Raw genomic sequence first — 27,740 nt, 5'->3', positions numbered from 1 at the left:
CAGGGGAATAGCTGGAAGCAAAGCCTCGGCAATCTTTCTAGTGATGATGGCAGGGTAAGATTCCTTCTAAGATTCCTTCAATGTGCTTAATAGTGATTACTGAGACCAATTAACTCTCACAGCCAAGTTGCTCTCTACATGTCCAAAGACAGATTCTTAATGCCCGAGTCTCTGAAGATCCCTAAGGATCTCCTAAGAGATGTACTTGGAGGAAGAAAAAAAGTAACAGAAGCCTAAAAGGCAAATTTTCTTAACTACCTGTAAGTAGAAAGTGGAGTTAAAATTACATGCATTTGCTCACCAGCCAGGACAGCAGAGGAAAGTATTTGAAAGACTGAACAGCCATAACAAGTACATTTGTCAGATCACTCCAGCACATGGCTTTTGGCTAAAAAAAAGAAAGAAGCAAAAAAAACCCAATAACAAAACCACAAAAAACCCAACCAACCAAAAAATTCCCCAAACCAACATATGAACTGTTTTGCATACTTAATTAAGATGAGCACAAGACCAAGAAATTTGAGATCTGAGGCTGCTATGTGCTTGCTATAATATGGCATCTTTCAGAAACAGAAATGATAGCAAAATCAGCTGTTAAATCAGTGACACATGGCCAAAACAGTTGTATAGTTAACGCCTTAACTCCTGCTAGACAAAATCTAAAATTATTTTTAAAAATGTAATGATAATGTAGGAATTGATTCCAGTACACACCTGCTTTTCTGTCCATATCAAGGCATTTTATTGAGGTATAAACTTTGCAGAAGATGAGGTAACAATTTGCATAGGACTTACTTACACAAAATAACTTCACAATTAAAATTTAATTGGCATTAACTACTGCATGTGGAGGACTGATAATTCCTGCTTGTTAAATTCTCCTCACTGCACAGTTCTGTTAATGCTAGTGGTAGGACCATGTAGTATAAGGTACAGCAGTTGTGGGTAATGAAACCAGACTGAGAATGCTTTCATGCCAACACTGCAGCTGCTTTTCATCAGCTGTTTGTTCAGGGATGACTGAGACAGACAATGCTTGCTGCAGCTTGAAGTAAGCTGGCCCAATTCAAGAAAAGGGATGCTAATGTTCTTGTAGCAGTGACAGTGGGGTGAGTAAGCGTGGTTTTATTGTAGGGGGGGTTACTGAGGTTTTTACTTGTTTGTTTAAGAAAACTTTTTAAACTTTTGGAATAAAAAAGCCCCTGGTTGTTAAATTACTTTGAATTTGGCACTTGAGTTTTAAAATGTCAGGTTTGTTAAGGCTAAAACATGCAAGTCTTGATAAAGATACATTCTTGTGTTATTAAACACTCCTCTTACATACTTCATATTCTATTTCCTCAAGCTCAGATTTTAAGAAATTCTATCAGTGTATCTTTAGTATAGCCATTCAAGCTTGCAAAATAATTTCATAGAAAGTTGTCTACAAAACATTCAGTTACTATCTGACATGTTTTAACATTCCTTGCTGGTGAATGTCAATATTCTAAGACCTAGTAGCAATTCCTCCAAGACAGTAAGAATCACGGTATCATTAGAACTATACTATAAAATGTACACAAGCCTATACAGAAAATTAACCAGACAAATACCAGTTGCCCATTGAAGTAAATTTTCTAAACCAATTCAAAAATATTATCAAAATACAAAACCAGCTTAAAAAAATAGCCTGAGGTAAAAGTTAAATGCACATAGCAATCTCTTCTTATAAAAATAGCTGTATTGAAATTCTAGGTACTTTGAAAGTTACTTATTGTCAATAAAAACTTTTGCTAACCATTGTAAAGAGTACTTCAACTAATACAAAACTATATAAACATTGAAAAAGTACAATACTGTACTTCCTTTTAAAAATACATAGTTATGACAATTTAAACCTTTACCATACACACAGTTAACTGGCTTTGGATTAGCTGCTACTGTTGTCCATGGAAGAGCCAGCTAATTCTGTGTGCTGCTGACTTTCAGTTGTGCTAGGACAAGGGACTCTACCATGTCCATTTGCCTGAGTAAGTCGTTGGCTGTAAAACAAAATGTAGGCTTGAGCCTTGCATACTTCTTCCATAGTGCACATGTTGAGTTTTGAATCATTGCAGTGTACCCAAAATCCTGCAATAAGGAAATATACCAGAAAAAAAAAGTCATCAGGACACTGATTTTAAGTAATTGCACTATATTTAATAATTAATTAGTGTTTGATCCTATTAATGAGTTGTGTACAAATAGTAAACTGTTTCAGTTGATCCGGTTTATTTACCTCAATGTTTTAAAAACCCAGCTCAGCTTCCTCAGATTTACAAGAGAGTTTATAGCTAGAACACATTTAACAAGGCAATACAAAAACTGAACTGTTGCTCTACAGAGCTGCAGTTCTCCTTTGAGGCAGATCAGCTACAATTGATTCCCTTTTAATTTGAGAAAAGACTCTCTTTGTATCAGTTTAGAATTAGGAAGACGCCTTTCTCCCTCAGTGCTCATGTCCCAGCTGGTTCCTACCTCCTTCAGAATTGTAGCAGTAGGCAGTGTAGTGCCCTGAGCCGAATCCTTTCCCGTGATGCATTACCACAGCGGACAAGTCGTAGATGAAGCAGTCAGGCAGGAGAGACTTGAGGGATTCCCTGCAGCAATAAGGCTCCATGTTTAGCATTTGCTCAAAACTAACATGTACACCAATCTTCTCACGGTGATTGCGTCCTGACCACCTGGGAAGTTAAACCAAATGAAAACTTATGGGTTTTTTAAGGAAAGAGCACAGCATTCTGAATTATGTTTGAACATAACATAATATTTTCACTATTACTCTGTGCACAAAATAAATGCTAGGGTTTTCTAAGCTTCCTCTTTCACTTCTTTATTTCAAGGCCTTTTAAATGTGTCTAAGGTACCTACTGTTCTCATCTTCTGAAACATCTATCTTAAGATCTGTGCAGTGGTGAGTATGAAGTATTTCCCACCTGTTATACCTCTTTGGTATTTCTCATTTATTCTATCTCATTTTCAGTTTCCTTTGTACAAGGAACAGACAGTACTGATGTTGTGCTATGAGTTCACAGAGATGCAGTGTCCACTTCCCTTCTCTGAGGCCAAATATATTTATGTATTTGGATACAGGATTGTTATCTGAGACTTCCACTGAATACAGTCCAGGTCTGTGCATTAGTGATTATGAGCATCCTACTCTACCATAAGATTAATTTTTACCAATAGAGTTAAGAGCAAGGTTGGTAGGTATTGACAGAAAACAAGGATAAAATAATTTTGGTACTAAAGTAGCAAGTACTGAAATCCAAAAAGTTAAAAGTTAAAGCTTAAATTTATAATATATCTTACTGATATATTGTTTCAAGTGAACAAGGAAAAGAAGTTTCTAGTAACTATTTCTCACCATACTAGTAAAGGGAAACGAAACTGATGCTGAAAAACATTGATCCTAAGCAATGGTAGAGCAAGACTGAATCTGTCAGTTTGCAACACTTTTTGTTGTGGTACTACTTACCTAAACCGTTTAAGGTGTAATCTGAGAACCTGAGGTAGTCGACACACCATAAGCTGCTTCTGAGCTTCTGTGAGTATAACTGGTTTAGAAGAAAACTTCCTTCGTTTTGCTGAGGTCAAACACACAGTTACACAATACAAATCTTGGTAACAGCCTTACATTTCAGTCTAAATTTACCCACAGAATTTGTGTGGACCTAAATATTTATGGTACGTGCCTCCTTAAAAAGGATATGCTCTGAGAGCTGATTTGCAATGATTATTTTATGATGCAAGTAAAAAATACTTGTGGTCACTTACATTAGTCACCTTAATTTAAAAAGGTGATGGCTTCTTCAGCTGGGAGTACCCCATTAGTGTGTCATGAGACTGTATCTAAATGAAGCATCACACTTCAAAACATCTTTTGAACAATTTAATCTTCTAGGGGGCAAGTAACAGCTGTCAAGTGACCACAGCAGGACATAAGATGAAGGTCTTTGTTTGCATTATACTTTTAAGACTCCTATACTTGCACTGTCAGTTTATATTTTACACAGAGAATGTATGCATGACTACATACTGCCTTTACTCACTGTTGCACTGATCACATGCATATATCTTTCCTTCCAAAGCTTCAGTTTCTGTAAACTTGGCCAGCATTTCTGTCAGCAGACATGGATACTGAGACGACATCTCCTTGCCATTGCAGTGATACCTCTCAGGAAACTCCAGGGACAGGTCCCAGAAACGTTCTATAGTATTTGATTTATTGTCACAGGCAAGGCATGTAACCTGTAAAAAAGATATTTCACCAGTTGTTTACACTCAAAAATGCACTTTGCTAAACATGTACCATTACATAGCTCTAAAAAGAGATTATTTTTCCTAGAGATAACCAAGGGTAACCAAAGACAAGACAAAGTCATTTAACAACAGAGATGATACACCTAATTTCTTTTCTCTGAAGCAGCATGTCCAAAACTGGTATCACAAACAAGTAAGTGTTCTTATGTTTTACTGAGAAACAAAAACAGTGTCAAAATGTTCTGTCTGGGACTGTCCAAAAGAAAACAGCTGGTGAAGTCTCAGGAGTCTTTTCTCAAAAAGGAAAATTTACATGAGAAATTATAATGTAGGTTAATTTAAAAATGAATCAAAATAAATCAAAACCACACACACACACGCAAAAGAGAAAAAAAAAAAAGGAACAGCTGGGGATTTTAAAGTCATATCCTTCTTACTTTGTAAGTCTTCCAGGGAAGTCTGGATTAGGAAGCACACTTCTTCAAAGAAAAATTAACAGGTAAAAATAATTTATTTCTTCTTTCAGTAAGTGGATCCATCGTCACACTAGGGAATGGACAAGCAGTAAGACAACATAAATAAAATGTAACGAAGTGAAGTGAGTCAACCTGGAAAATGCAGATACTACAGGCAGGAGACAATTAATTTATTATAACATTCAATTCTTAGGAGAATAAGTTAAAAGCAGTAGCTCTTCTAAGCTGGAAAGACAACATATTAGGTATTGCATGCTTCCTATTTAGGAAATTACTACAAGTTGTTCAGAACAACTGAGACAAAGACATAGTAATAAAGGAATGAAAATTCATGTGACATCCAAAGATTGTTATTTCACAGGGACCCTTTTATACTGCTGCTGCTCTACACAAATTTGGTGTAGTTCCCTTCAGTTTGGTTAGTAAGCCTACACAAGTGTGAAAGTACACTCACTTTTGTTCAGATGCTCCTTTGTTTTCCTCTGAAGGTTTGCTGTTAGGTAATTATTTACCCTGCTTTGGTATTTCATGATGATTTATATAAGGCCCTATCTGTCACCTCATGGTGTCTTCCTCCTAGGTGTGTGTTCTTGTAACTGCACTCAGTAGCTGCAGCAGCTCATACTCCATCTCTGCATTAGCCACCGAGTGCACATGTGGATTTGTGTCCCAGCATGAACATTCAGCAGTGCAGTTAGGAAAGCTGTTAACTGCTTGAAGTTCTAAGATGAAAATGCCACTGCCTTGTTCTTAGAAAACAAAACTTCAAAACTTACATGGCAGAAAAGAGGAGATTCTTCTGTTTTAATTTACACTGTCAGGAGTGTCTTTTGCAAGTGCTAACATCTGGCAACATTTCAAAGCCACAAATTATTAGTAATTCAGAGCTGAAATCTAGACATGGGAGACAAAATGGTATGTTTGGCCACAGTTCAATCACACTCCAGCTTAATCCCAGAATGACCAATAAATTTCTGCTGTACAAATGGGTAATTTTGCTGGGCCAAAAGTTTATTTGATTGATGAGTTATGTAAGAATTTGTTGCGCATGAATGCACACTTAAGATTAAGGAGCTCAGGATGTAGAACACATGCGACTCCAACACAGATAATTTTAACACATTTTGAGGTTTTAAATTTAGTGTATTACATGATAATCTAGGTTAAGATCTTCTTTCCCAACTAGCTAATGAGTACTATCCCAGAGAAAAAGACATGAATAATAGACCCAGCTTCCAGTTTTTCCCAGTCAAAAAACCTGAAGAACACAAACAGATGCAATAAATCTGCTTCTCATCTCATCATGCAACTGTGAGCAAAGCTGATTTGTGGGGACACAACCCTGTACTGATACACAGCTGCACTTATTTCCTCCAATCCAAGCCAGTCCTCGCTGCAGCAGAGTTAAACTCGGGGATTCCTGCAGCTGCCAACAGCACGGTAACCCGACACACCCGGGCAAGAGCACCCAGCCCCATCAGCCCCTGTGCGCTCCCTGCTCCTGGATGTGGTGGGAAAGGACAGCCAGGCACGGCCGCAACAAGGGTGGAAGTGTTTTTCTTAGCCAGGCCTGGGCTTACCAAGTGGCTTACTCAAAAAGCAGGAGGATTCCCAGCCTTCTGTGGAATTCATCTGCACTGGCCTGTCCACTGGCATTGGCTTGGTGACATTCCCATCACTCTTCTTTCTGTCCTAAAAGGGACTCCTTTATCTCAAGCTCCATTATCATTCACACAGTGCAACCCAGATTTTCTTTCTCCATGAGAGGGGCAGAAATTGTAAAAACTGTTCAAAAGTTGGTTGAGATTTTATAGAACACAAAACAAACCCCAAACATGAACTCAAAGGGCAAAAACTTTATGCATATATCCAGTGTAACTTTGTATAGTATAAGTATGCACAACAGTAATAGGGAAGTGAGTCTACTCTAGCAATCTGGTTAGTGATGTCTATCTTTATGATTATACTTTATAAATTCAGAGTTTGATTCCACCTTCCCTTTGTAATTCAGAATTGCTATTACAAGAAGCTTTAATGCTGTCATTTATACCAAAGCAAATGAAAAGTTCACACTAGAGCAAAGTAAATTACAGATTTTAACCAGTCTGAAATCTCTACCTTATGTTCTGCCCTGACCACCCTCTCATGCCTTGAAACACGGGTACTAAACACAATTGTTTGGTTAAAGCTTAGTATTCAATCATGGGCCAAAGGCCAGACTGAAAAGAGCTGGATCAAATTGCTTGATTCAAGCTAAGCACGGAGACTACTCAGACAAGCATCATTGTGGCCACAATAACGTGACAGACAGCCACTGCCCTGGATGGCATTCAGTGTAAATGCAGCCAAAGAAAATAGTTAACATATTGCTGCAGTAAAAGCCAACTTCATCATCAACTGTTTTTCCTATGTTCCCTGCACTTGCGTGGAAGAAACAAAACTCTTAACCACCTCTGCCCCAAATCTTTTTTTTCCTTTGTTGTTTTTAAGAAGAGTAAAATAGCCAGTCCCATTTTTGTGCTTTCACTAGATGAGACACATATATAATGATTAGTACTCAATTTTTGCACAGGGAAGTAATTTAAGTTGAAGGGGATCTCTGGAATACAGCTAAAATGCATAATTCATATGACAGTCAGCATAAAAAAAGCCCAACTGAACTTTGTAGTGATAAGCATACAGTATCCTCAAAATGATCTTTATCTATTTAGCAGAATAACATAAAGCATAACCACAGGTAACTGCAGTCTGTGATTCAATGGCCTCTTTTAGATTAATTTAAAATGTTACTTTCATCTAGTTGGAAAACAACTTGACAAACACTTTGTAAGTCAGGCTAAACATAAAAACACAAAGACTAACACCAAAATATAGAAATCAGTATACATGACATCAACTGGTTTAAGAGCAAAGTGTCCCATTTACCTGCCTGAAGTTCTGTTCTTTCTAACAGTCTATTCAGTGGGAGACTTCATACCCAGCAGTACACGGATCACCCTCAGCATTCTCCCCCAAACTCCAACTCACAGCATACTACCCAAAACAGAAGGCTTTCAAACAACTCAAAAATCACATTTCCCCTTTTCTCAGACAATCTGTCCTGAAATATGCTTTAAGAATAGTTTACATACTACACTGGTTAGAACCTCCTTCACTCCTCGAGACCTGGTATATTCGTTTCTCTGATCGCTGCACACTGTTCTTCTGCTGTGCTGAGCAGGAGCAGCGAGAAGCATTTTGCTCAGATTCCATCTTAAAAATGATCAGGAAGTAATCAAACTGCTAAGGAAGTTTTAAGCATGCCCAGAGGTATCAGAAGCTAGTTCCTACCAGGCACTGCTATAAAAAATACTGGAGGCAATTTTTCTGAACTCTGAGAAGTCTGCAGATGACACGAAGCAGGAGGAGTGGCTGGTACGGCTGGCTGGGACACTGCCACCCACTAGGAATGGGACAGGGCCAGGAAATAGGACCTTATGCAGCTCTGCAAAAGGAAACACCACGTCCTGCTCCTGGGCATGAATCACCCAGGCACCAGTACAGGCTGGGTGGGTGTGGTGGTGTTTGCAGGGTCCCAGGATGAGGGAAGAGATGAGAATGTTAACTCCGTCTTTCAGAAAGCTTGATTTATTATTTTATATTATATTAAAACGATACTAAAAGAATAGAAGAAAGGATTTCATCAGAAGGCTAGCTAAGAATAGAAAAAGAATGATAACAAAGGCTTGTGACTGACCAAGACAGTCTGGACAGCTGGACTGTGATTGGCCATTAGTTAGAAACAACCACATGAGACCAACCAATGATGCACCTGTTGCATTCCACAGCAGCAGATAATCATTGTTTACATTTCTCTCAGCTTCTCAGGAGAAAAAGTCCTAAGGAAAGGATTTTTCATAAAACATGTGACAGGTGGGAAGAGAGGATCTGGAGGACAAACTGTCCAGGAGCCAGAGATGTGCCCTTATGGCAAAGGAGGCCAACAGCCTCTGGAGCTGCATTCTGCAGAGCATCACCAGCAGGTCCAGGCAGGTGATCCCTGCCCTCTCCTCAGCTCCCACACAGCGGAAGTGCTGGGCCCAGTGCTCAGAAGAAAGGGAGACATGGATATGCTGGACTGAGTTCACCAAAGGGCCAGGAAGATGATGAAAGGCCTTGGACATATCTGACATATAAGGACATACTCAGAGAGCTGGGACTGTTCAGCCCAGAGAAGGAAGTTCAAGGTGGATTTCATCCTTCTCCAAGAATTTCTGCTCATATGATTTCTGAGTACATGTGGCACACAATATAATCTGTTATTTCAATTTCTGGATTTTTAGAAACATACCTGTCCCCTTCCTTGCTTAATATGGATGAAGTTGAAATAAAGGTACTTTAAAAATTGTTGCATACTGTGCTATTTAGCTGGTACCATTTAAAAAAACACAAGCCAAGAAGCTCTTGAGACAACAGCTAACATATTTGAGCCCTTGAAGTGTACTTTAGAGATCTGTGAGCCAGCGTGGATCAGTTTACCACTGCCACATGAGTTCAGAGCACAGCAGTTTCTCCTTTCCCACTGAAGGACTGAGGACAGGAGACAGTAAGTACCTTCCACAAGAGTATAAGCACTGAGGGATTGCAAAGAACTAGGGTTTTAACAGACATATTGGGATCTCCTCAGAATCCCAGTGGGTTTGAGAGGTATGAGCCACTTTCTCCATCACTGCAGGAAGACTAGCACATGAAGACAGAGCAGAGGGGAAGGGGTTTGCAGCTACAATGCAGATCTTTACTTCTCTTAGACATACCAGTTATTGCAGTTTCACACTACTGCAAAGTAAAAGGCTGAAATCCTAAAACAGGTATTAGAATAAACATAAAATAAAAAACAGAGGCAATTTGCTCATACTATTCCTGGAGTTACCCATTGCCTAGTCTAGTATTCCATAAAATAGTAAAACATTTCAAGCAGCAGATGAAGGAAATTTACTTTAAATCAGCTGAGAAAATAGCAAAACATAAACAACTACTTCATATATGACATCACCCAAAACTTTTTCTAGTTATCAAAAGCACAAGATCTAGTTCTCTAGTAAACTATCTATCTAGTTATGAAAAAAGCACAAGATTCTCAAACACTTAATTCTCTGCTTCCTTAATCCTAGATCCTAAATTCAGTTAGTGCTGAACCAGGCAGCACTTCAATAGCAACAGACTGATGGCAAGCTCAGGATTATGACTTCCCTTCAAGTTAAATTAGAACTAGAAGAAGGGGGGAAAAGTTGAGCTGCACATGTGAAAGTAATGTGAAACCTAAGTAAACACACAGCTTATCAGCACCGTAAGGGATCCTATGTGTTCTTTATCAAGAGTAGCTCATAGTATTCCTGAGGTTTGAAGGTCAGGAAGATTGACTTCATGGCACTTGAGTATCTCACAGAATCAAGTATCTTGAAATTATATTCTCTGTACAAAGAGTAAGTATGGTAACATTTCAGGGGCTCTAAAATGGAAGGCAACTGCACACAGAAACACACTCCCCAATTCCCCTTTCTCAATAAAGTAAGATATAACTTAACACACTAGAATAAAATCCTGTCTTATTTTTAATAAGGGCAGCTTGGAACAGCTCCAACTGTCTTCTAGAGAGAAGCTGTAATACTGTCACAGTATTACTATATTTTATTTTTATTACTATGTTTATCACAGTTTTACTTTATCTTGTAGGTAGATAAAGTTAAGCCTGTAAGGACTAAACATACACTCATTGCTTTTAAGAGCAAACACTGTCCAAGATGCAATGACACAGCAAGAAGTTTGGGGTTTTTTCCAGCCCTGCATGGGTGTTTTCTTGCCTTTCCTGTTAACTTCATTAAAGCAGTTCTGACAAACGCCTAGTGAAATCATGATGTAGGAATCTTACTGAGGAAAGGAAAATAATTGCCTAACAGAGTTTTTAGAGTTCATCTTTCCGTGTGCAAACACCAGGGACTAAATCATTAAGATGACCTGAATATATTTTACAAGGAAGGAATTTAAATCTTCAGGGCTTCCCTTTTCCTTATAATATTTATCATGTTCAAAACCACAGGTGAAGACAAAACTAAAAAAAAAAAAAAGGAGTGGCTAAAGACAAAGGGAACACTGGGAGGGGTAAAGTGTTGGAACAGTCTGTGGGAACTGCCTAATGAGCCAGGGAGAAATTACTAGATAACAGCCTCAATACTCTTTTTCCTGCTCCCCTCACTTCAGTGAGGCAATCTTGACTTGATCAAGGCTGTATTCTGCACACAGACATGGAGCAGCTGCAATAAGAGCTGTATGTAGTCACACAAGTCAGAGGATACCTGAAAACTGCCTAATTCCTTTTCTGGTTTACTCAATACTGAGGAAGTGAGGATTTTTCCTTTGTTTTGTAATGGTTTTGTTTTAGTTTACTCATTAGAGAATTCTCACTACTCCTCTCCTGGTCTCAGGAAGGTGGGAGGGTTTCTAGTCACAAACCTCTCCACATAAAGCTAAAAATATGTGAAAGTAGTTATTACTGAAATGATGCTGTGTCTTTAGAGCCTTGAAAGTTCTTACTAAACCATGAATCCTGTAAGGCGGTTTGCAACGCAAGCAAACCTTGTCACTATTCCTAAAAAAATAACCTTATTTTGCTGGCAAAACTGCTATTTTGGAGAGGAATGGAATTTTCAAACCAAAAACTCTTTAATGACATAATATACTAAACACTTCTAGTTGTGCAACACTGATACAAGATATCTAGTGCCCAAGGAAAGGAAGCATGCCACAGAGGTGCTGGTACTCTGGGCCAGGCAGAAGGTGGCTGGTGATACAGTTTTATTGATAGATCTAACAGTTTCCAGTAGCTTCACAAAACCTAAAATGACTGAGGCCTGACTTATGCTGCAAACAACCCTGTTACACTCCTATGAAGTTTACAGGGATCGTAGCAGTAAGCAGTCCTACTTTAGTCAAAAAGCATTTGGATTTCTAGTTTTACATAATAAAACATTAAACCATCAATCAACTAGTCAGAATACCAGGAACAGACATTTCTGTGTTAAGCCTTTTTTTTACACACAGTATTCATCAAATGCTTCCACACTCCCTCAGTTAACATGTTCATGTATACTACAGATCCATTCCAGGAGCCAAGAACTTCCCAACTTCTGTTCCTGCTGCAATGTGGTTAGTTTTTAGATTAATTTAACAGAAACAAGCATTTGTTTGTTCAGTCAGAATTCAGACACTTACACACACTGTTGGGATATGCATAATAGCAGTGGACACTGAAATACTTAACAAGGAGCTGAGAAGCAGGGAAAAAAAAAGAAGTCATGCAGAAAGGAGAACCACCATTGCCTCCACCCCACAAATTTGGTTCCTGTGTTGACAGAGCCTTCTGTATCTTTGTGTTGCAATAGAAAAGAAGTATTAGTATTTCTGTACATAAAATCTTGACATGCAATTACTCACTGGTAATCAAGCTCAAATTCAAGCTGTTCAGTGAAATAATATCCTGTTTGACATCCCTTACCTAATCAGTTTCTACTTACACTAGATTAACCTTCCTTAACACCTTTTATCTAGTAGTGCTATAGTGATAAGCCAGATACTTGAAATTGTAAATTCTTCATTCCTTCAGATGAGTTGGTGCTTAACAGCAAATACAAGTATTTCTCAGTGGGTGGAAAGGTGTGTTTTAAAATAAAAAATGTAAGACTTTTATGATTAACAGGTGTATTGGGTTTGAATGGCCTAGGTTTTGGTAGTGGAGGGCTACAGAGTGGCATTTATTCAAACCGTGTAATATTTCTTCTGAAACTGTAATATAACCTCACCATCCCCCCTCAACAGTTATAAATGTATAAACCTTTGAAGTATGTCCATACCTGACTGACTAGAGTAAATCCAGAACTATAAATCATTAAACACCTTTAAAAAAGTAATCATAAAACATACCTGACTTAACAACTGTCCATGAAAAATGTTGTTAACCACATTCAAAACCTGCTTTATAAGTTTTCTTTGAGAAGCAGGGATGAGAGCTGGGTATCTGGTCCCTGTAGTCTCCAGCTCCTGCTGTACTTTATCCAAAAGTTCACAGAGAAATTCCTGAGCATCTTGTTGTGCATACCCTCTGAAGGCTGGAATTAGTCTCCACACAGAATGAAGCATGGCAAAAGGAGACACCAGTGCCCATTTGCCAGACCACATAACCTGGAATAGAGTATGCAACTCATGACAGAGAGAAATATGTTTTGAACTGGGCTCCCTGGGCTGAATAAGTTCCATACTTTTTGATGCTCCTCCACTTAATCCAGAGGATAAACTAGGCCGCCTCACAGAATACGATCCCTTTACTTTTTCTTGGTTTTCATTCATGTGTAATGTCGAGGCAGCTATTGACAGGTGTTTGGATGAAGATCTTGTTTTACCATTGGTTGCTGTTGCCAGCAGTTCCTGAGTTTGGTTGAGATCAAGCTTTAAAAAGCATTCTCGAAAAATAAGTAAGTGACTTAATACCTGCAGGACAGAATTCATATAGCATGTGTTTCCCAGGTTTCTCAGTCCTGTGACTCCAGGAGTCACGGTAGGCCTTCGTTTAATGGGAGAGTCACTTATTTTTTTCAATCTCAGTTCTTCTGAGGTATATGTTTCTTTCAACTCTGCCAAAAACTCCATGTGCTGTGATGTTTTTTGAGGGCAGGGTTCTGGTTTTGAGGACATTCTAATCTGATTTTGTAAACGACTGCTCTTTCTTGGAGGCATCTTTTCCATCTCTGCTTTCAACTCACGCTTTCGTTCTTGTCTCCTCTTCCTAGCTTCGTCCTTTTTTAGCTCTGCTTCTTCTTGACGTCTCTCTTCTTCCAAAATCCTCTTTCCAGTAGGTGTCAACTCAAGCCACGATCTGAACACTTTGCCGAGGACGGCACGCCGTCGGTGCCAGAGAGCCGTGAACATCCTGTCTTCATTCCGAAGCGTGGCTTGGGCACCGCCGTGTGCAAGGTAGGAATCATCGCTGGTACCCATAGAACGCAAAGTCCTCCCACTTCGAGTAGTGCACTCATAGTTTTGACTCTTGATTGCACTTAACGTACTCCGCAAGAGCTTTAAGTCTCCGGTTGCGTTGTCATTGAGAACGTAATCGTCGCAGAGATAGCAGAACACGTACAGCTCGTTCACCTCCAACGCCACGGGGTGGCTGCTCTCCTGAAAGTGCTTTAGTGCATGCTCTTCGATGTACCTGCCACACGCCACGTGCGAGCAGCTGAGGCACGCCCACACCGACTCCGTGGTATTGCAGTCCATGCAATGCCATTTCTGAGGATTGAGAATGGAGTGATCTTGGGCCAGGCGCAGACGTCCTACGTGCTTACACTTATCCATCGTTAAAACTGAAACTGCAGAAATATGCTGGCAAAACACATCATCCAAACTATTTTCTGCCTGTGAGATTTCAATCTGCAACTAAAAAAAAAAAGAAAGTTATAGTTCATAAATACCCAACTGTATCGCTTTTACAGGAGTCAGTGTACCACTTTCATATTAAGATGAAGATCACTATCATGATCCAGCTGAGTGCCACCAAACACGTGAAAGAAATCAGTCACGTGGAGCCACACACATACTCAACACCTTCAACAGCAGTTCCACTTTCACACTAAATTGCCTGCATACCACTGTTTATATTCCAAGGGCTTTGTGGCTCAGGACTGAAGCATACTAGCTACACTTTAGGCCTGGTTTGGTTTTTCTTATTAAGGGTCACTGATTTTGTTAAAAGATGCTGTTACAGAGTTCCCATTCAAGAGTGGGAGAGGCTGTTCAGAGAAGCTGCGGATGCTCCCATCCCTAGAACTGTTCAGAGCCAGGTGGGATTGGACTTTAAACAACTGGATCTAATTGGAGGTGTCCCTCCACACAGCAGGGAATTGGACTACAGGATCCTTATGGTCCCTTGCAACTCAAACCATTGTGAGATTCCAAAATTCTCCTATTAATGCTACCCCTAAGCATACAGGTGCAGAAGTGCAAAGTTCACTTAAATTTATTATGTTTACACAGTGCCAACAGTTCAGACAAGTGAGGCTTTATACAACTCAAACCCTTAATTAATCCATACCTTTAATTAAATCACTGATCCTCTGTGCCCATTATACTATTTCTATAATAAAGTATCTTAAATTTTAACACATCTGAAAGAGCAACTTAGCAAAGCAGAACTTGATTTCTTTAGATAGAAATACAAGGAGGTATTTCTATAATAAAGTATCTTAAATTTTAACACCTCTGAAAGAGCAACTTAGCAAAGCAGAACTTGATTTCTTTAGATAGAAATACAAGGAGGTATCTACATCAGTTACCACAAACTTTATAAAAACTTTCTGATTCAGCTCTTCAAAAGTTCATTTAAAAATCTGACTAGCACTGGCTTATACCTTTTATTAAGTTTGTATGGTTGCATTTATTTGTTCAAAGCTGCTGTTTTTGCTTCTTCCTATAAGGTGCATTTACCCAAAACAGACAGTCTCTGATTAGCAAAAAATTAAAGAGACAGTGATTCATTCTTGTTTTTACCACTTTGACTATCTTGAACATCTAGAGAAAAATGGTAACAGTGCTATGACGCATCAGGAAATGATTACATTTGATCTGGGGCATTTGTGCCCACCATATACATCCCTGACCAGAAGGGCCAAAGAGCACACAGCACCAGTACCACTATGCACAGTGCTTGCCAAATGAAACAATTTATTCACCTGAGGAGTTCAAGGCTTTGTCAAATATTCAGTCTACGCCAAGTGAGATGAGTTTGCCATTACAAATACATGCTCTGGACCCAGCTTAGACTGTACAGTATAAAGGTCCAGGATTCTATGCTTTACAGGTGAATAAACCATACTACAAAAACACTGAGTGATTTACACAACTCTGGATGGAACCAAAAAACTTTATTCCCGCTATTAGCCTTAAATATGCTAATATTTATCAATTTCTACAGTTCTGAAAAACTGAATAGGCTTCTCAATATAGAACAGATGTTTAGTGTAAAATAAGCATTAGCTAGAGGGAATCCTAATGTACAACAACATGACACCACTAAGGAAGGGAAACAAGTAAAAGGTTGCAGATGGCTAGAAAAGAAGCTCTAATTTTCATCTGGTACTTTGATAAAAACTGTCATTAAAAGATTCAACCAAAAATGGCTTTGTTTGATCAACTGGCCCATGGCTAGTGCCTTTTAAAATGTTACAATACAGATACCAACATAAGAGCTGTAATAAGTCTCTAAGCATATAATCAGCACCCAGCATTGCATGTGCTGTATAGAATTTATTCTGTAATGAAGAAAAGCTTGAACCAGCTGTAGAGAAACCAAAAAACTGTACTTTTAATCTCTACTATTAATCTCTCTGACATTCTGGCTAAGAGTTGTTTCCAGTCCTTACTGACTGCACCAAAGAATTTCAGGCACCACAACCTCTGGGGAGCCATCCAGCAGCTCCCCAAGATCAAGTACCAGCCACAGCATACTAGGGGAAGTCGAGATCTCCTGTGTGCTATGGTCAGCAGATCACAAAAGTAAGGGCATGCTTAACTCTTTCATCTTGTTGCACCCATAACATTCATTCCTTCTAAAGGGCAGTCTTATCTGCAGGCTGCTATTTAGATTCTTTTACAAATAATTGTGCACAGTAAGTTTGCTTTTTATATTGTCTTTATAAATAAGATCATCAGCATTATCTCATGTCTTCTAGTCTGACAACCTCTTTTCCACAGCAAAGGGGAACTTCTGTAACACTGTAAAATTCAGGATAGTAATACATATGTAAAGTGTGCTGCAATAATTAAATATGGTACAGAGAATTTTAAGGGACTTCTCTTTCTGGTTTTGGACTAACATATATAGATTCTATTGCATAACATATTAGTAACAGTCCTTTCCAGCAGACCAGAAAAGAACACTAAACCCTGCCTTCCCACAGGGCTGTCACACACAGCAATGCTGTCAGTCACAGCAATCTGAGGGGCCAACTCTTTCTGGGTTTGGTAAAGTCACTGTGTAAACCCTGTGCCTTATTTTTCCTTCCTTTTAATACTACATGAGCAGATTATTTTTTTCACACTTTTAAAAACATTCTCAAGACTAAAACTGCTTACATGCCTCAGTGTAAGCAGATATTGGACTGAGGACAAAAACAGTCCACTGATTCCTGGACAGCCACACTGTGTAAATCAGGACTGCACATTCAAGCTCCTCATGCAAAAGCAGCACAATTCTACGAAAGAGCAAGATCAGCACCTCGAAGGGAAAAACCTAAAGCCCCAGCTCCCCCACCAGCAAGCAAGCCAGCATGACATTTTCCCACCTACGTCGATGTGTGGAGAAAAGAGGGTGGAAGGGGGAGGGGGAGGAAACATCTTAGCATGGGAGAAGTCTTTCTTTGGAAAAAAGTGAGGAAATCAAAATGCAGTTTGGTCAAAAAGGCAGCAATATCTGAAAACACTGCAAAAAAGCTTAGAGTACAAAAGTGAGACAAGAAAACTTCAGATGAATGTCAAGCAGCACACTGACAGAGTGAATGTTTGAAGTACTGAGACTGCATCAACCCACAACATTTAAAAACTGTACCTTAGAACCAAAACTTGGCAAAAGATCTCAGGGTAAAAAACAGGAGTGAAGTGACAATGATGGAAGAAACAGGAAAAATACTGCACACTCATTCCCACACCTGAAAACTGCAGCTGGAATAAAATAGTACAATCTAATGCTCTGATGTTAAAATTCCCTAAAGGAAGTTATTCAGCCCTAGTTTCTGCATTCTTCTCTCCTGAGGTTCAGTTCTGTGCACACACACAAAGAAACTTTGAATTAGTTGACCAGCACTTCAGAGATCAAGCCCCCCTCTGAGTTCTTACCACAGACCTGAGCTGAAGCAGTAAGCAAAATAACAACTACTAGCATATAGAATAGTACTATTGAAAGCACTAAGTTGTCTGGAAACAGAGAGATACACAGAAGTTTTTTCTTGCACCAAAGTTTCACAAGCTAGAAACAAAGATATATAGAAAAGGATTTTTTTATTGTACCATATTTCAGCCTTACTGACACATTAATTCCTTTTGTTCCACTCAAAGGCTGGCAAAATGTACATTTTTAGGTAATTAATGAGCTGAAAAAGCACTTGATGCCAAAACCAACTTAGAAGTCATGAAAATTGATGGTTTTCTTCCATTTCTTCTCCATTAAAAAAAAAATCAAGATTTTAACAATTTAAGGGTGATTTTCACAGCTAAATTCATAAATATAACTATAAACGAAAGGCTGAATTTTACCCTTAGTCACTACTTGTGTAATTAATTGCCTGACACATAAATGAGAAGTCTCCAACACTAGACTAGAAATGCAGTACACAGAGTTTTACAATTATATACACACTCGTGTGTGTGCTCTTGTGCCCCATTTATATTCTGGCTTTTAAATCAGATGACTGTTTACCAACTGATTCCCATCAGGTTCAGAGTACCTGCTGAGTATCTGAAAACGCAGGAATCATGGGTACTTAAACAACTCAAAAGTTTTAGATAACAAATTCAGTAACTAGAAGGCAGATGTACTGCTTTACTGCTTTTTTAAACGAGTTTTCTTTAAGAAAACAACTCAATAAAACACTTATGTGCATAACTTCCAGCTGCAGTACAGTCCTGCAGGCGTAACAATTTAGACTTGAAATCAAAGCAGCACTTCAAAAAGAAATTTTGTGAATTATTTCCGATTTCTAACAGAACAGCCTTTGACAAGAAACCCCCCGGACTCCCTTCCTTGGAGCCGTGCCATTGAACTTTTTTTGCTCTATTTTTTTTCTTTTACAGCTAAAGAATGTACAACCAGTGTGCTGCCTAGAAGTGGCCATTTAGCCCAGGACACCAGAGACAGCGGTACAGCTTTACACTGGATGTCTACTGCTGCAAATAACCGCGCATTTCCTGCAGTGCAGACTTGACGATAAACAAACGACACAGATTGAAGCACTTTCACACAGGCACCAAAAACACTGATTAAAACACACAGGCACTTCTTACTGATCTGAAGTTACACTTGACAGTTGAGCTCGTTTAGAAAAACGAGCATCTCTGACAGCTCTGACAGCTCCAGCTCTGACAGCCCTGCAAGTACAGACACCCCGGCAAGGCTGGCCAGGGCTCGGTGCCGCGGGGCCGGTCCCGCAGAACGTCCGGCGCTCCGCGACATGGCGCGACTTCGCCTCGGCCACCACAGGCGGGAGCCCAGAGCAGCGGGCCCTGCTCACCGCCGCCCTCCGCTCCTCCCGCGCTCTCCCTCACCTCGACGCCCTCCCGGCCCCTCAGGGACGCGTACGACAGCGGGCCCCGTGCCGGGGTTCCCCGCCACACAGCGAGCGCGGCGGGCAGACGGCAGCACCCCTGCTGCCCGGCGGGGGTGGCCGGTCCCAGGGTCCCGCTCCCCCGTGCCTGGCTCGCCCCCGCGACAACGAGCACCTCCTCCTCAGATGTCCCTCCGCAAACAGCGCGCCGCCGCTACCGTCCCTCCCCAAGGAAAAGGCGCCGGTGTTTCCCGCCCCGCGCTCCCCTCCGCCGGGCACCTGCTCCCCGCAGGCCGGCCCCGGGCAGGCTGGCAGCGCTGCCGCGCCGCTGCCGCTCCCGCCCGCCGGTCCCGCACGCACCCTTCACCCGCCGCCATCTTGGGCGCCCCGAGCCGCCGCCGCCGCCTCGGAGCGGCCCCTCCACGACGTCAGTGCCGCGCGGGGCCGCCCCCGCCCGCCCCACGCCCCCGCCCGGACGGGGAGCGCGGCGGGCGGCGGGGGCCCGCGAGGAAACGCGCGGCGGCGGCGGCGGGGGGGGAGTGCCGCGAACGTCTCCGCACTCGCCCACCACCCGCACCCCCGCGGCTGCCCCGGGCCCTACCGCCGCCCCGCACCCACCTGCCCATCGCCATGTGCCGGCGGCGCGTCTGTCACCAGATTTGTAGTGGCAACCGAAGTCCTTCCCACGTCTCCTCCCACCTCCCCCGGCCTCCCCCGCCCGCCGGGCCGAGCGGGCCGGTCCCGCGGGGCCGGACGCGGGCAGCCCGGTGGGAAACGCCGTTGGTCAGTTCCCGAGGTGCCGAGGAGCTGCCGCTGTCCCGGGCCGTGGCCGCGGGGCACCTGTTCGCCCCGAGGTAGGTCCGTACCCAGCCGGGAAGAAGCGGGCTCTTAGGCCCCCCAGGAGTGGGTGTCCAGATTTGCTTCCTACATTTTCACCCGTGATTTGTCATCGGTGGCTTCCGTGGCATCGGTGGTATCGGTGCTTGTCCGAACACAGCACAGCGGGAGCTCCGTGGGCTGAGCACTGCCCTGCGCCCCAGGCCTCGCCCGGTGGCTCCTCGGCTCGCAGGTGCCACCAGGAGCCATCTCTGGCCTGGGCGCTGCCTGTACGTGACAGCCACACACCGTACCGGAGAACTCAGCCCATAAAACTCCTTCATATCATATCTCTGTGCGTGTTGTTTGTGGAAACTTCTGCAAGGCAGCTCACGTGATGAAAAAACACAGTCTCTTATCAGGTCCTTGTTACCCATGTATTGAGTACTTTTTCAGTCTCAGGTTTCATTACAGGAACTTAAATTGGCAAAGACTTGTGTACTCACATCCTGCAGATGTCCTGGTTTTTAAATTTGACGCTTCTTTGATACTTTTAGAACTAAAGTTTCTGAAGTGTAGCCAACTGTTTTTAGCTGCTTTCCAATTCTGCTGGCGCTGAACTGATTTACACTTGTGCATGCCTTCTGCTCTGCCCTGTGTACAGGCAGGCTGTGTTTGGGGCAAGAGGAATCTGGTGAAAAACACCCCCTGACTGGGCAGCATCATTTTCTGCATCCATGCTGAAGCAGGCTGGCTTGTGGTTTATGTGAACCTGCTCAGAAAGTCAGTGCGCGGTGCTTCTGGCCATTGCCAAACGTAGTTTGGATCCGTTATGCATTAGCATGTTTTCATGACAGCATCAAAATCTCGCACATCTGTTTCTGTTTCTAGTTGTGTCATCAGAGAAAATGTGTTTCAGTTTAAATGTTTAAATCTATAGGCCCTGGTTGCCTCAATTCTGCTCCAGCAGTGCATTCCCATTCTTTCTGTTTCTGATGAGGCTGCTGAGATGGTATTAGCAGGATGTGGCCATTTGTCTGTAGGGTCACTTTATCATGGTGCTTTCAGAAGCTCATAAAAAATGTATACAGATAAAGCCACCAGGCTTCAAATCTCTTTCAAACTTCTAACTTTAAAGCTAAAAATACTATTGCCTAATCAAAATATTTATTGGAATTGTTCATGCTTAGTAATTCCACACATTTGCATATCCCTATTAGGTGTTTTAAGATAACTTTAACAATTTTTAAATAACTATTTTTTCAAGTTCCTATCTTCATCTTTAACACCAGCAGTCTCTTCTTGAGTCATGGTTGGCAAACTAACCCTTCCATGCTTTTTCTTGCCGACTCACTTGTCAGAATCTCAATCCAGCTGTGCGTGCACGCCTGTGCATTGGTTAAGTGGATGTTGGCTCTGCTGTCCAGACCAGACTGGCCATCCCTACTGCGACCTCTTCAGCTGCCTTTGCAGGCTGCTGTCACCAGGGCTCCTCAGCTCCGGGAGCCTCTAGAGGGGGAGTCCGAGTTCCTGATGCCTCCACACACCTTGGAGGCATGGAGGTCTTGTCCATGTTTTCCGGGTGAATGAATTATAGGTGAGGCTCAGGATATTACCATGCAGGGCACTGAGAAAGAATCCCAAATCCTGCTTTTCCTAAGCATCCTGAGGAGACTTTGATCTGGGCTGCTCGCAGGAAGGCTGAGGCCAGCAATGCAAATGAAAATGGTGGCTCTCAGCTATGCACATACTTACCCCCACTCTCAGCTCACTCAGACACAGCCTGAGGCCTTGTCACCAGCTCTCTTTATATCCTAAATGGCCACTTTAAGCAGCTATTCCCAAAGTGATTATGACCCTCAAGAAATATTTTTTATTTATGACAATTTTAAATGTTGTAGTCTTACCACCTCTCTAACACCCCTTTCTCTTTCATCAAATAGTGCCTGTACATCCAAAGCCTGTTTCAGTGATAACACAGATTTGCCATGTCTCTGCTGCTTCTGCAAGTATCTGATTTAACACAGAATAAAGTTAGTATTTTTTTTTCATGTTTGTGTGTGGCTTCCCTGTGTTAATGGACAACATTTCAGCTGATATTCACTAAGCACATTTCATATCCTTACTGTTTAAGGCAGACTTCAATCTTTGTTCCTGCCACATTGGCTAATCCATTGTAAAACATTGATTTGGAGCTGGGATTTGGCTTTGGCATAACAAATAAATCACTGAATTGCCATGTGCTGCTCTTAGCATATCTGCTCTGCTTCCTGTGTGCCTTTAGTGACATCCCGCTTAAAATTTTTCACCTTCCTTTAACCTTTCTCTGAGTCATGTATTTATTCTTCTAAGTAACATCCACCTTAAAAACATTCAAGGCTGATCAGAGAATTCCTGAGCCTTAGGGACATTACTTAGGCTCAAGTAATTTCCACCATCCAGACATTACAGCTAGAATGTTGTGATTTATTGAGACAGACTGAAATTGATTTCCCAAATGTAGTTTAATTTAAAATTCATTGGGCATTTATAAAAATGGATGACAGTTACAGAATATATTGTCAAGAGGCAAGCAAATGTAATAAATTCCTATAAGCAGTAAGTAACCTCCTATGATGTGTGAAAACATTCTCTGGAGGGGAAAACCACCTCTAACTGAAACACCACCTCTGACTTAATGTCAAAATGTTCCAGTATAGCAAATAGTTTTAATGTGTTTTTAAATGGTTGCTAGAATTATATACAACTATTGCATTAATACAACTGAAAAAAGATTTATTTAGTGCATTTGATAGAAAGAAGCATCATAAGCTATTATTCCAAGTGGGGCATCTAAACTTTTGCTAATGTATAAAATGTCAAATTTTTGGCGAATACAAACGTAATTATAAAATAGTAATAGCTTTTGATACTCAACAACTAAGTGGTAGGCTAACCAAGTCTCCTGGGTCTATCTGAAAAGAGAGTTGATATATACCAGGTGACTCTTTCTCCACTGGGTTTGGGTCTGGTTTTAGGGTTTGAATACTCAAAACTGGTGAAAAAGGAAAGAGATAAAATCTTATGTAAGCTAAAGAAGGAAAAGCAAGCTTTAAACAAACTGGAGTCATCTTTTGCTCTTGCTGGTGTGAGCACTTTGACTCGTTGGCAGCTCCCCAGTTAGGAGTGGTGCCCATGGATGTCCCTGTGCTTGCAGGGTACGATGCTGTCCTGGCAGCCACAGTGCTCGATGTGAGGTCACTGCTCTGGTTCCACTCTGCCTGCACCTACACTGCTTGCACCAGGAACTGTCTTGAGGTCAAGCTGCTCCTGTATGAAATTTCTCCTCCTGTAGAGCCAGCCGGCTTCCCTGAAGCTCAAGGCAATCTTGGTGATTGGGAAATCTCTTCTGTTGCTTTTACAACAGTACAGTCATGTCCTGTGTAGATGTTGGCAGATGGGCCTGACTGCATGGAGTTAATTGCATGTCTGAGGCACAGAAAACAGGTGACAATAGAGAAACTATAATAAATCACAAATTTACATATGTTAATATGAGCAGCTTAATGCTTGCTAGTTCAGCCTTTGATGAAAACTTTTTTTTTCCAAAACAGTGGGAGCATTTTAAAACAGCATAAAAGGAGGTAAATTTTGGAAAACATATCTCAAAGCTCAAAACAGATATGCACCAGTATTTGCCTCTTTGGGGAACATTTGCATGCTTACCTTCATGTAACATCTGCAGTGGGAGTTTGTTGTATTGCCGTGTTTATTGATACAAAAAAACCCCTTCAGTTTATCTATAAACAGATTCAGGGCTCAAAGAGAAATTCTGCGTGTAACCCTGAAAATAACAGGATTTTCTCCAGCATCTGTGAAGCTTTTGTGCTGGAGTTCAGATGAAGACTCCTGCATGTTGATGTCTGCATATGAGCTAAGTGTTTTAATTCCCAGTAGGGCTAGGGGAGGCAGGTGGGAGAACTTGTGAGATACTTCTGCAGTGTGAGATGTTCAGCCAGGGCTGGCCCACCTGGGATGTGACCTGCAGGACTGTAATGCCCTTCTGGAGCAGCAGCTGGAGACAACAGGGGCTAACCTGTGACTTCTCAAATTTTACTGCTGCTGAACTGAGCACTGCAGCTCTACTTAGGCTGACCCTAAGCAGGGAGCTGATGGCTGGTTCAATGGATCTCTAGAATGCAATCTCCTTTGCATCCACTCACAAAGAGCTCATTTAATTCTGTGAACATCAAGTGCCACTTGAGAGGCTGTGGGATGTCCTTCCTGATCTGTGAGTATCATTCTGGAAACACATCAGTTCCCATATGCCCTGTGCCATATCTGCTGGCTCTGGGCAGGTGTCTCAGAACTTAGGGGTTCTCACACTGCTTTAGGTGCCATCTTGTAGGCAACTGAATAAAGTTTTCGATCTCCACTGCCTGTAGCAGGAATGCAGACATGCTTAGTTGCTAAAATATAGGCTCTATAGATGCCTCTGGGCACCAAAGGCATTCTTGGAGGCTGACTGGCATGAGGGAGAGTCTGAGAAGAATGAAAACTTCCTGGAGCTGCCTGTGGGCCTGGGCACCTCTCCCCAATCCAGATGCCTCAGGGGTGGCAGGTGCCTTACTTGTCCTTAGGCAATTGAGCCCTGCACTAGCCTGTGTAGGCATACTTGTGTTTGGGTGTGTGCTGATGTACTGGATCCCACCCCTACTCATTTCATCAAACTTCAACTGGGTCTAAACACAGATGTATTTTGCAAAGATGCATTTTTCAAAAATGGGGTGAAAGTTTGTGGTGATTCCTGAGTTTTTAAATAATCTTCAGAATTAATAGCAAAACAAAAGTTGTAAGATGTACATATGACATTACAAATCATTAGAAAATTTTCCAAGACTTTTTATACTTTCCTTCATAAGTATAAAGAAAACAGAAAATACTAACTTTAATACTGATTTGAGTGAAAAGTGTCGTTTCCAAGGTTAATGCCATACTTATTCAATCCTTCTTCCTCCCATTTGATTTCCCTTTACTTCTTCACATTGGCTTTGCCTGACAAATGCAGTCAAACCTATCTCCATGGGTAAAATGGTTAAACAGTATAAAAGTATTTGGACCCAGGGCTTTGAAGGCCTATTCACAACGTTAAGTACAAGAAGATACTTAATGACTTTTTATGATAAAGGTTTTTTTTGCTTAGTATCTCTCATTTTCAAAGAGCTTGAAATAGAAATGAACATTTAACAAACAGTTGTTTAGGCATGTGCTGTTGATTTTAATTGAAAGGTCTGGGACTCTAAGGTTCCTTTTCGTTAATAACTATTTGGCTTGTTCTCTTTGTGGTGCTGGTGAGCTTCTGAGTCCCAACTCTAACACAAGTATTATTACTAAAAGTAATCAGACAGGTTCTGTTTCTGCCAATCTTTCATAGAAAACAGTTTAAAATGCACTGGAATTGTCAAGAGGTAGAATTTAATGGAACAGAATTATATAAATCAAATCTTCCCACTACTTCTTGTAAAAACAAGTGCACAGGGTGAAACATTTTTAATTTTCAGACTCAGGAGTTATCCCTTCTGACTATAAATCCAAAACATACTGGTGAACACACCTTTGTCAATATTTTCTTCACCTGCTCCACTGAGTCCTGCTCTAGGAGCATAGCACATGATGGATATCTCATTTAGTTATACATAGATTTGAGCTGACTTTGAGTCTAGACAGCAGAAGATTTCTTAGTGATGATGGGTTAACAAAGGAATGTTGCTCCAGTTAATTCTTGATTCAAGGACAATGTTGCACTCCTATCAATAAGAAGGAAAGATACATGCTCTCCTCTGCAGAAACCTTCATATTGTGGATTTGGCTGACCCATGAGAGAGTGCTCAGAATCTCTTGCATTTTCGCTTTCCCTGAATCCTATATTCTTCTGCCTTTGCTCCCCATGAGCCTGGAGAGTCATCGTCCCACGTCCTTCCCAGAATACAAAGCACCCTCAGTGCATGACCCCTCTCCTTGGCCAAATGCTGAGTCCTTTTCTTCTACTCTAAGAGCTTGTTCTGCATGACAGTGCTTCTGTCTTTAACGCGTCTTTTGTGTAGCAGGTTCTGCCCTAAGATTTGCTATGGATCTCCCATCGAGGTCAATGGATGTGGGAAGTATGTCTGCATAGCTCAAGCCTGCTTTACTGTAATTGCAAAGAAAGGCGAAGTGCTCAGATGTGATAAATGTGACATTCTTCGCTCTGGATGCTGGCTATGCAGCCACTGTAGCTCACTGGCTACTCAGAGAGACTGAGGGCATAGCTTGTTTTCCCCCCCAGCCCTTCTACCCTCATCCTCCATTGGAGCATCTGTACAGTCTCACAGAGGGTGACTCTCTCACAATGTCTTTATTCCGCCCTCCTCATCACCAGGGAACAGGTCAAAACAGATGCAGTGATAGGTTTGGACTTAAATGGTTTCAGGCCGGACAGTTTGCTTCAACCAACCTGGAGATTCAGCTTAGCTTATTTCAGCGCCGAACGCGTATGTCCAAGGACTTTGGTGAGAGCTGTGTCTGCAAATAGACCTGAACCTGCAAATATTCAAACTGGCAAAAGGAGCTGGACTTGTATTTGGCCCATAACACAGCTTGTTAGGGGCCAAACACAGCCATTCAATTAAAGAAGCAGAAGAAGGACATGCCTGTCCATTTGGTTTGCTGCTACACACTTTTTTTGGGTTAGTCTTGTAGCTGCGGTGTTGATGGTGTGTTATTCCCCTTGATTTTATCTGGTGTCCATCTCCATTGCACTGAGGTTGGACTGTACCCTTTAATACGTTTTAAAAACTTTATTGAGCTTATTAAATAAGCTTCTTGTTACTAAGTGTCTCAGACTTTGCTCAGTATCTTAATTGAGAGACAGCTCTTTGCAATACCTCTGCAACTGGAAAAAAAAAAATACCTGTAAAAAAATTTGATTTGGAGGAATTCTTGCTGCCACTGCACCACATGGTACAATGCCACTATTTCTGCCTTCAGATGTAAATGCCTGTGCAAATGCTGCTTTTCAATTAAACTGTAGTACAATTCGTTGAAGTTTAGCCAAAGAAAGCATGTGAATTGAAACACTTAAACGATACATTAGGATTTAGTTACAGACTTTGCATTTGCTTTCTCAACCAAATGTAAAACAATTGTTTAGTGGCCCATAGGAGAGAAGATTTTACTTGGGTTTTGTTTGAGCGTCAGTGTTAACGATCAGTGCTCAAGCGTTTTAGATTTCAATCTTAAATTAGCAATTTAAAGACAACAAAGAATGATTTTCATGCTTGTCAGTTCTGATTAATGTAACGTTAACCCCTAGAGAACAGTATATTGCCCCAGTACTTTATTTCAACTTGCGAGAGACCAGTCCTGCGAAACAATGAAAGATTGTTTTGGGCTTTTAATTATTTTTTTTTTTTAAACTTGAAATGTAAAGATAACACTATTGCTGTTATCACGTTTTTTATTATCGGTCTTATGGTTGTTATCTTCTCAGATATGTGACAACGAGAGATTTCCTAAATCACACCTCTACCAAGTTAATACCCTTCCATTGCTTCCTACAGATCCCGGCGCTGATTTTGCTGCTGTCGTGTGGATCCCGCGTAGCTCCCAGCTTGCTACCTGCTGATCTGAGCTTTCGAGGGCAAAAACTTCTAGCAGCATGCAGAGGAAATTTATATGTCTCTCCCCTGCTGACCAAATTACAGAGAGGAAGCAAAACCAGAATGTGAAAGTAGCACATAAAATAAGGGTAGTTTTGCTGTAAAAGCACTTGCTTTTTGATAACTACCTGTAAACCCAAAATTTGTCA

At 41.3% G+C, this 27,740-nt stretch overlaps 2 protein-coding genes across 4 annotated transcripts; one reads left to right on the top strand and one right to left on the bottom strand.

The window, feature by feature from the left end:
* Nucleotides 1-715: 715 nt before the first annotated feature.
* USP44 (ubiquitin specific peptidase 44) lies at nucleotides 716-19,788 on the bottom strand. Of its 3 annotated transcripts, none has more exons than XM_071423256.1 (6): nucleotides 19,718-19,788; nucleotides 12,714-14,222; nucleotides 4,071-4,269; nucleotides 3,497-3,605; nucleotides 2,497-2,702; nucleotides 716-2,109 (listed from the first exon to the last, which is right to left on the bottom strand). In XM_071423256.1, exons 2-6 carry the CDS (start codon nucleotides 14,139-14,141, stop codon nucleotides 1,910-1,912), a joined length of 2,142 nt encoding a protein of 713 aa, XP_071279357.1. In that variant the 5' UTR covers nucleotides 14,142-14,222; nucleotides 19,718-19,788; the 3' UTR covers nucleotides 716-1,909. The 3 variants fall into 3 exon arrangements, with proteins under 3 accessions (XP_071279357.1, XP_071279355.1, XP_071279356.1); XM_071423254.1 differs by lacking the exon at nucleotides 19,718-19,788 and adding an exon at nucleotides 19,460-19,531; XM_071423255.1 differs by lacking the exon at nucleotides 19,718-19,788 and adding an exon at nucleotides 19,379-19,505.
* Nucleotides 19,007-27,740, top strand: LOC139587640 (basic proline-rich protein-like). The gene is made up of 2 exons (XM_071422035.1): nucleotides 19,007-19,953; nucleotides 27,493-27,740. The coding sequence occupies exons 1-2, from the start codon at nucleotides 19,007-19,009 to the stop codon at nucleotides 27,503-27,505; spliced, it is 960 nt and encodes a 319-aa protein (XP_071278136.1). The 3' UTR covers nucleotides 27,506-27,740.

The sequence above is a fragment of the Agelaius tricolor genome, unplaced genomic scaffold (genome assembly GCF_023055355.1).
Source record: "Agelaius tricolor isolate 1412-34295 unplaced genomic scaffold, bAgeTri1.0.p SCAF_3, whole genome shotgun sequence".
Taxonomy (NCBI): Eukaryota; Metazoa; Chordata; class Aves; order Passeriformes; family Icteridae; genus Agelaius; species Agelaius tricolor.
This window is presented reverse-complemented; position numbering and strand designations above follow the sequence as displayed.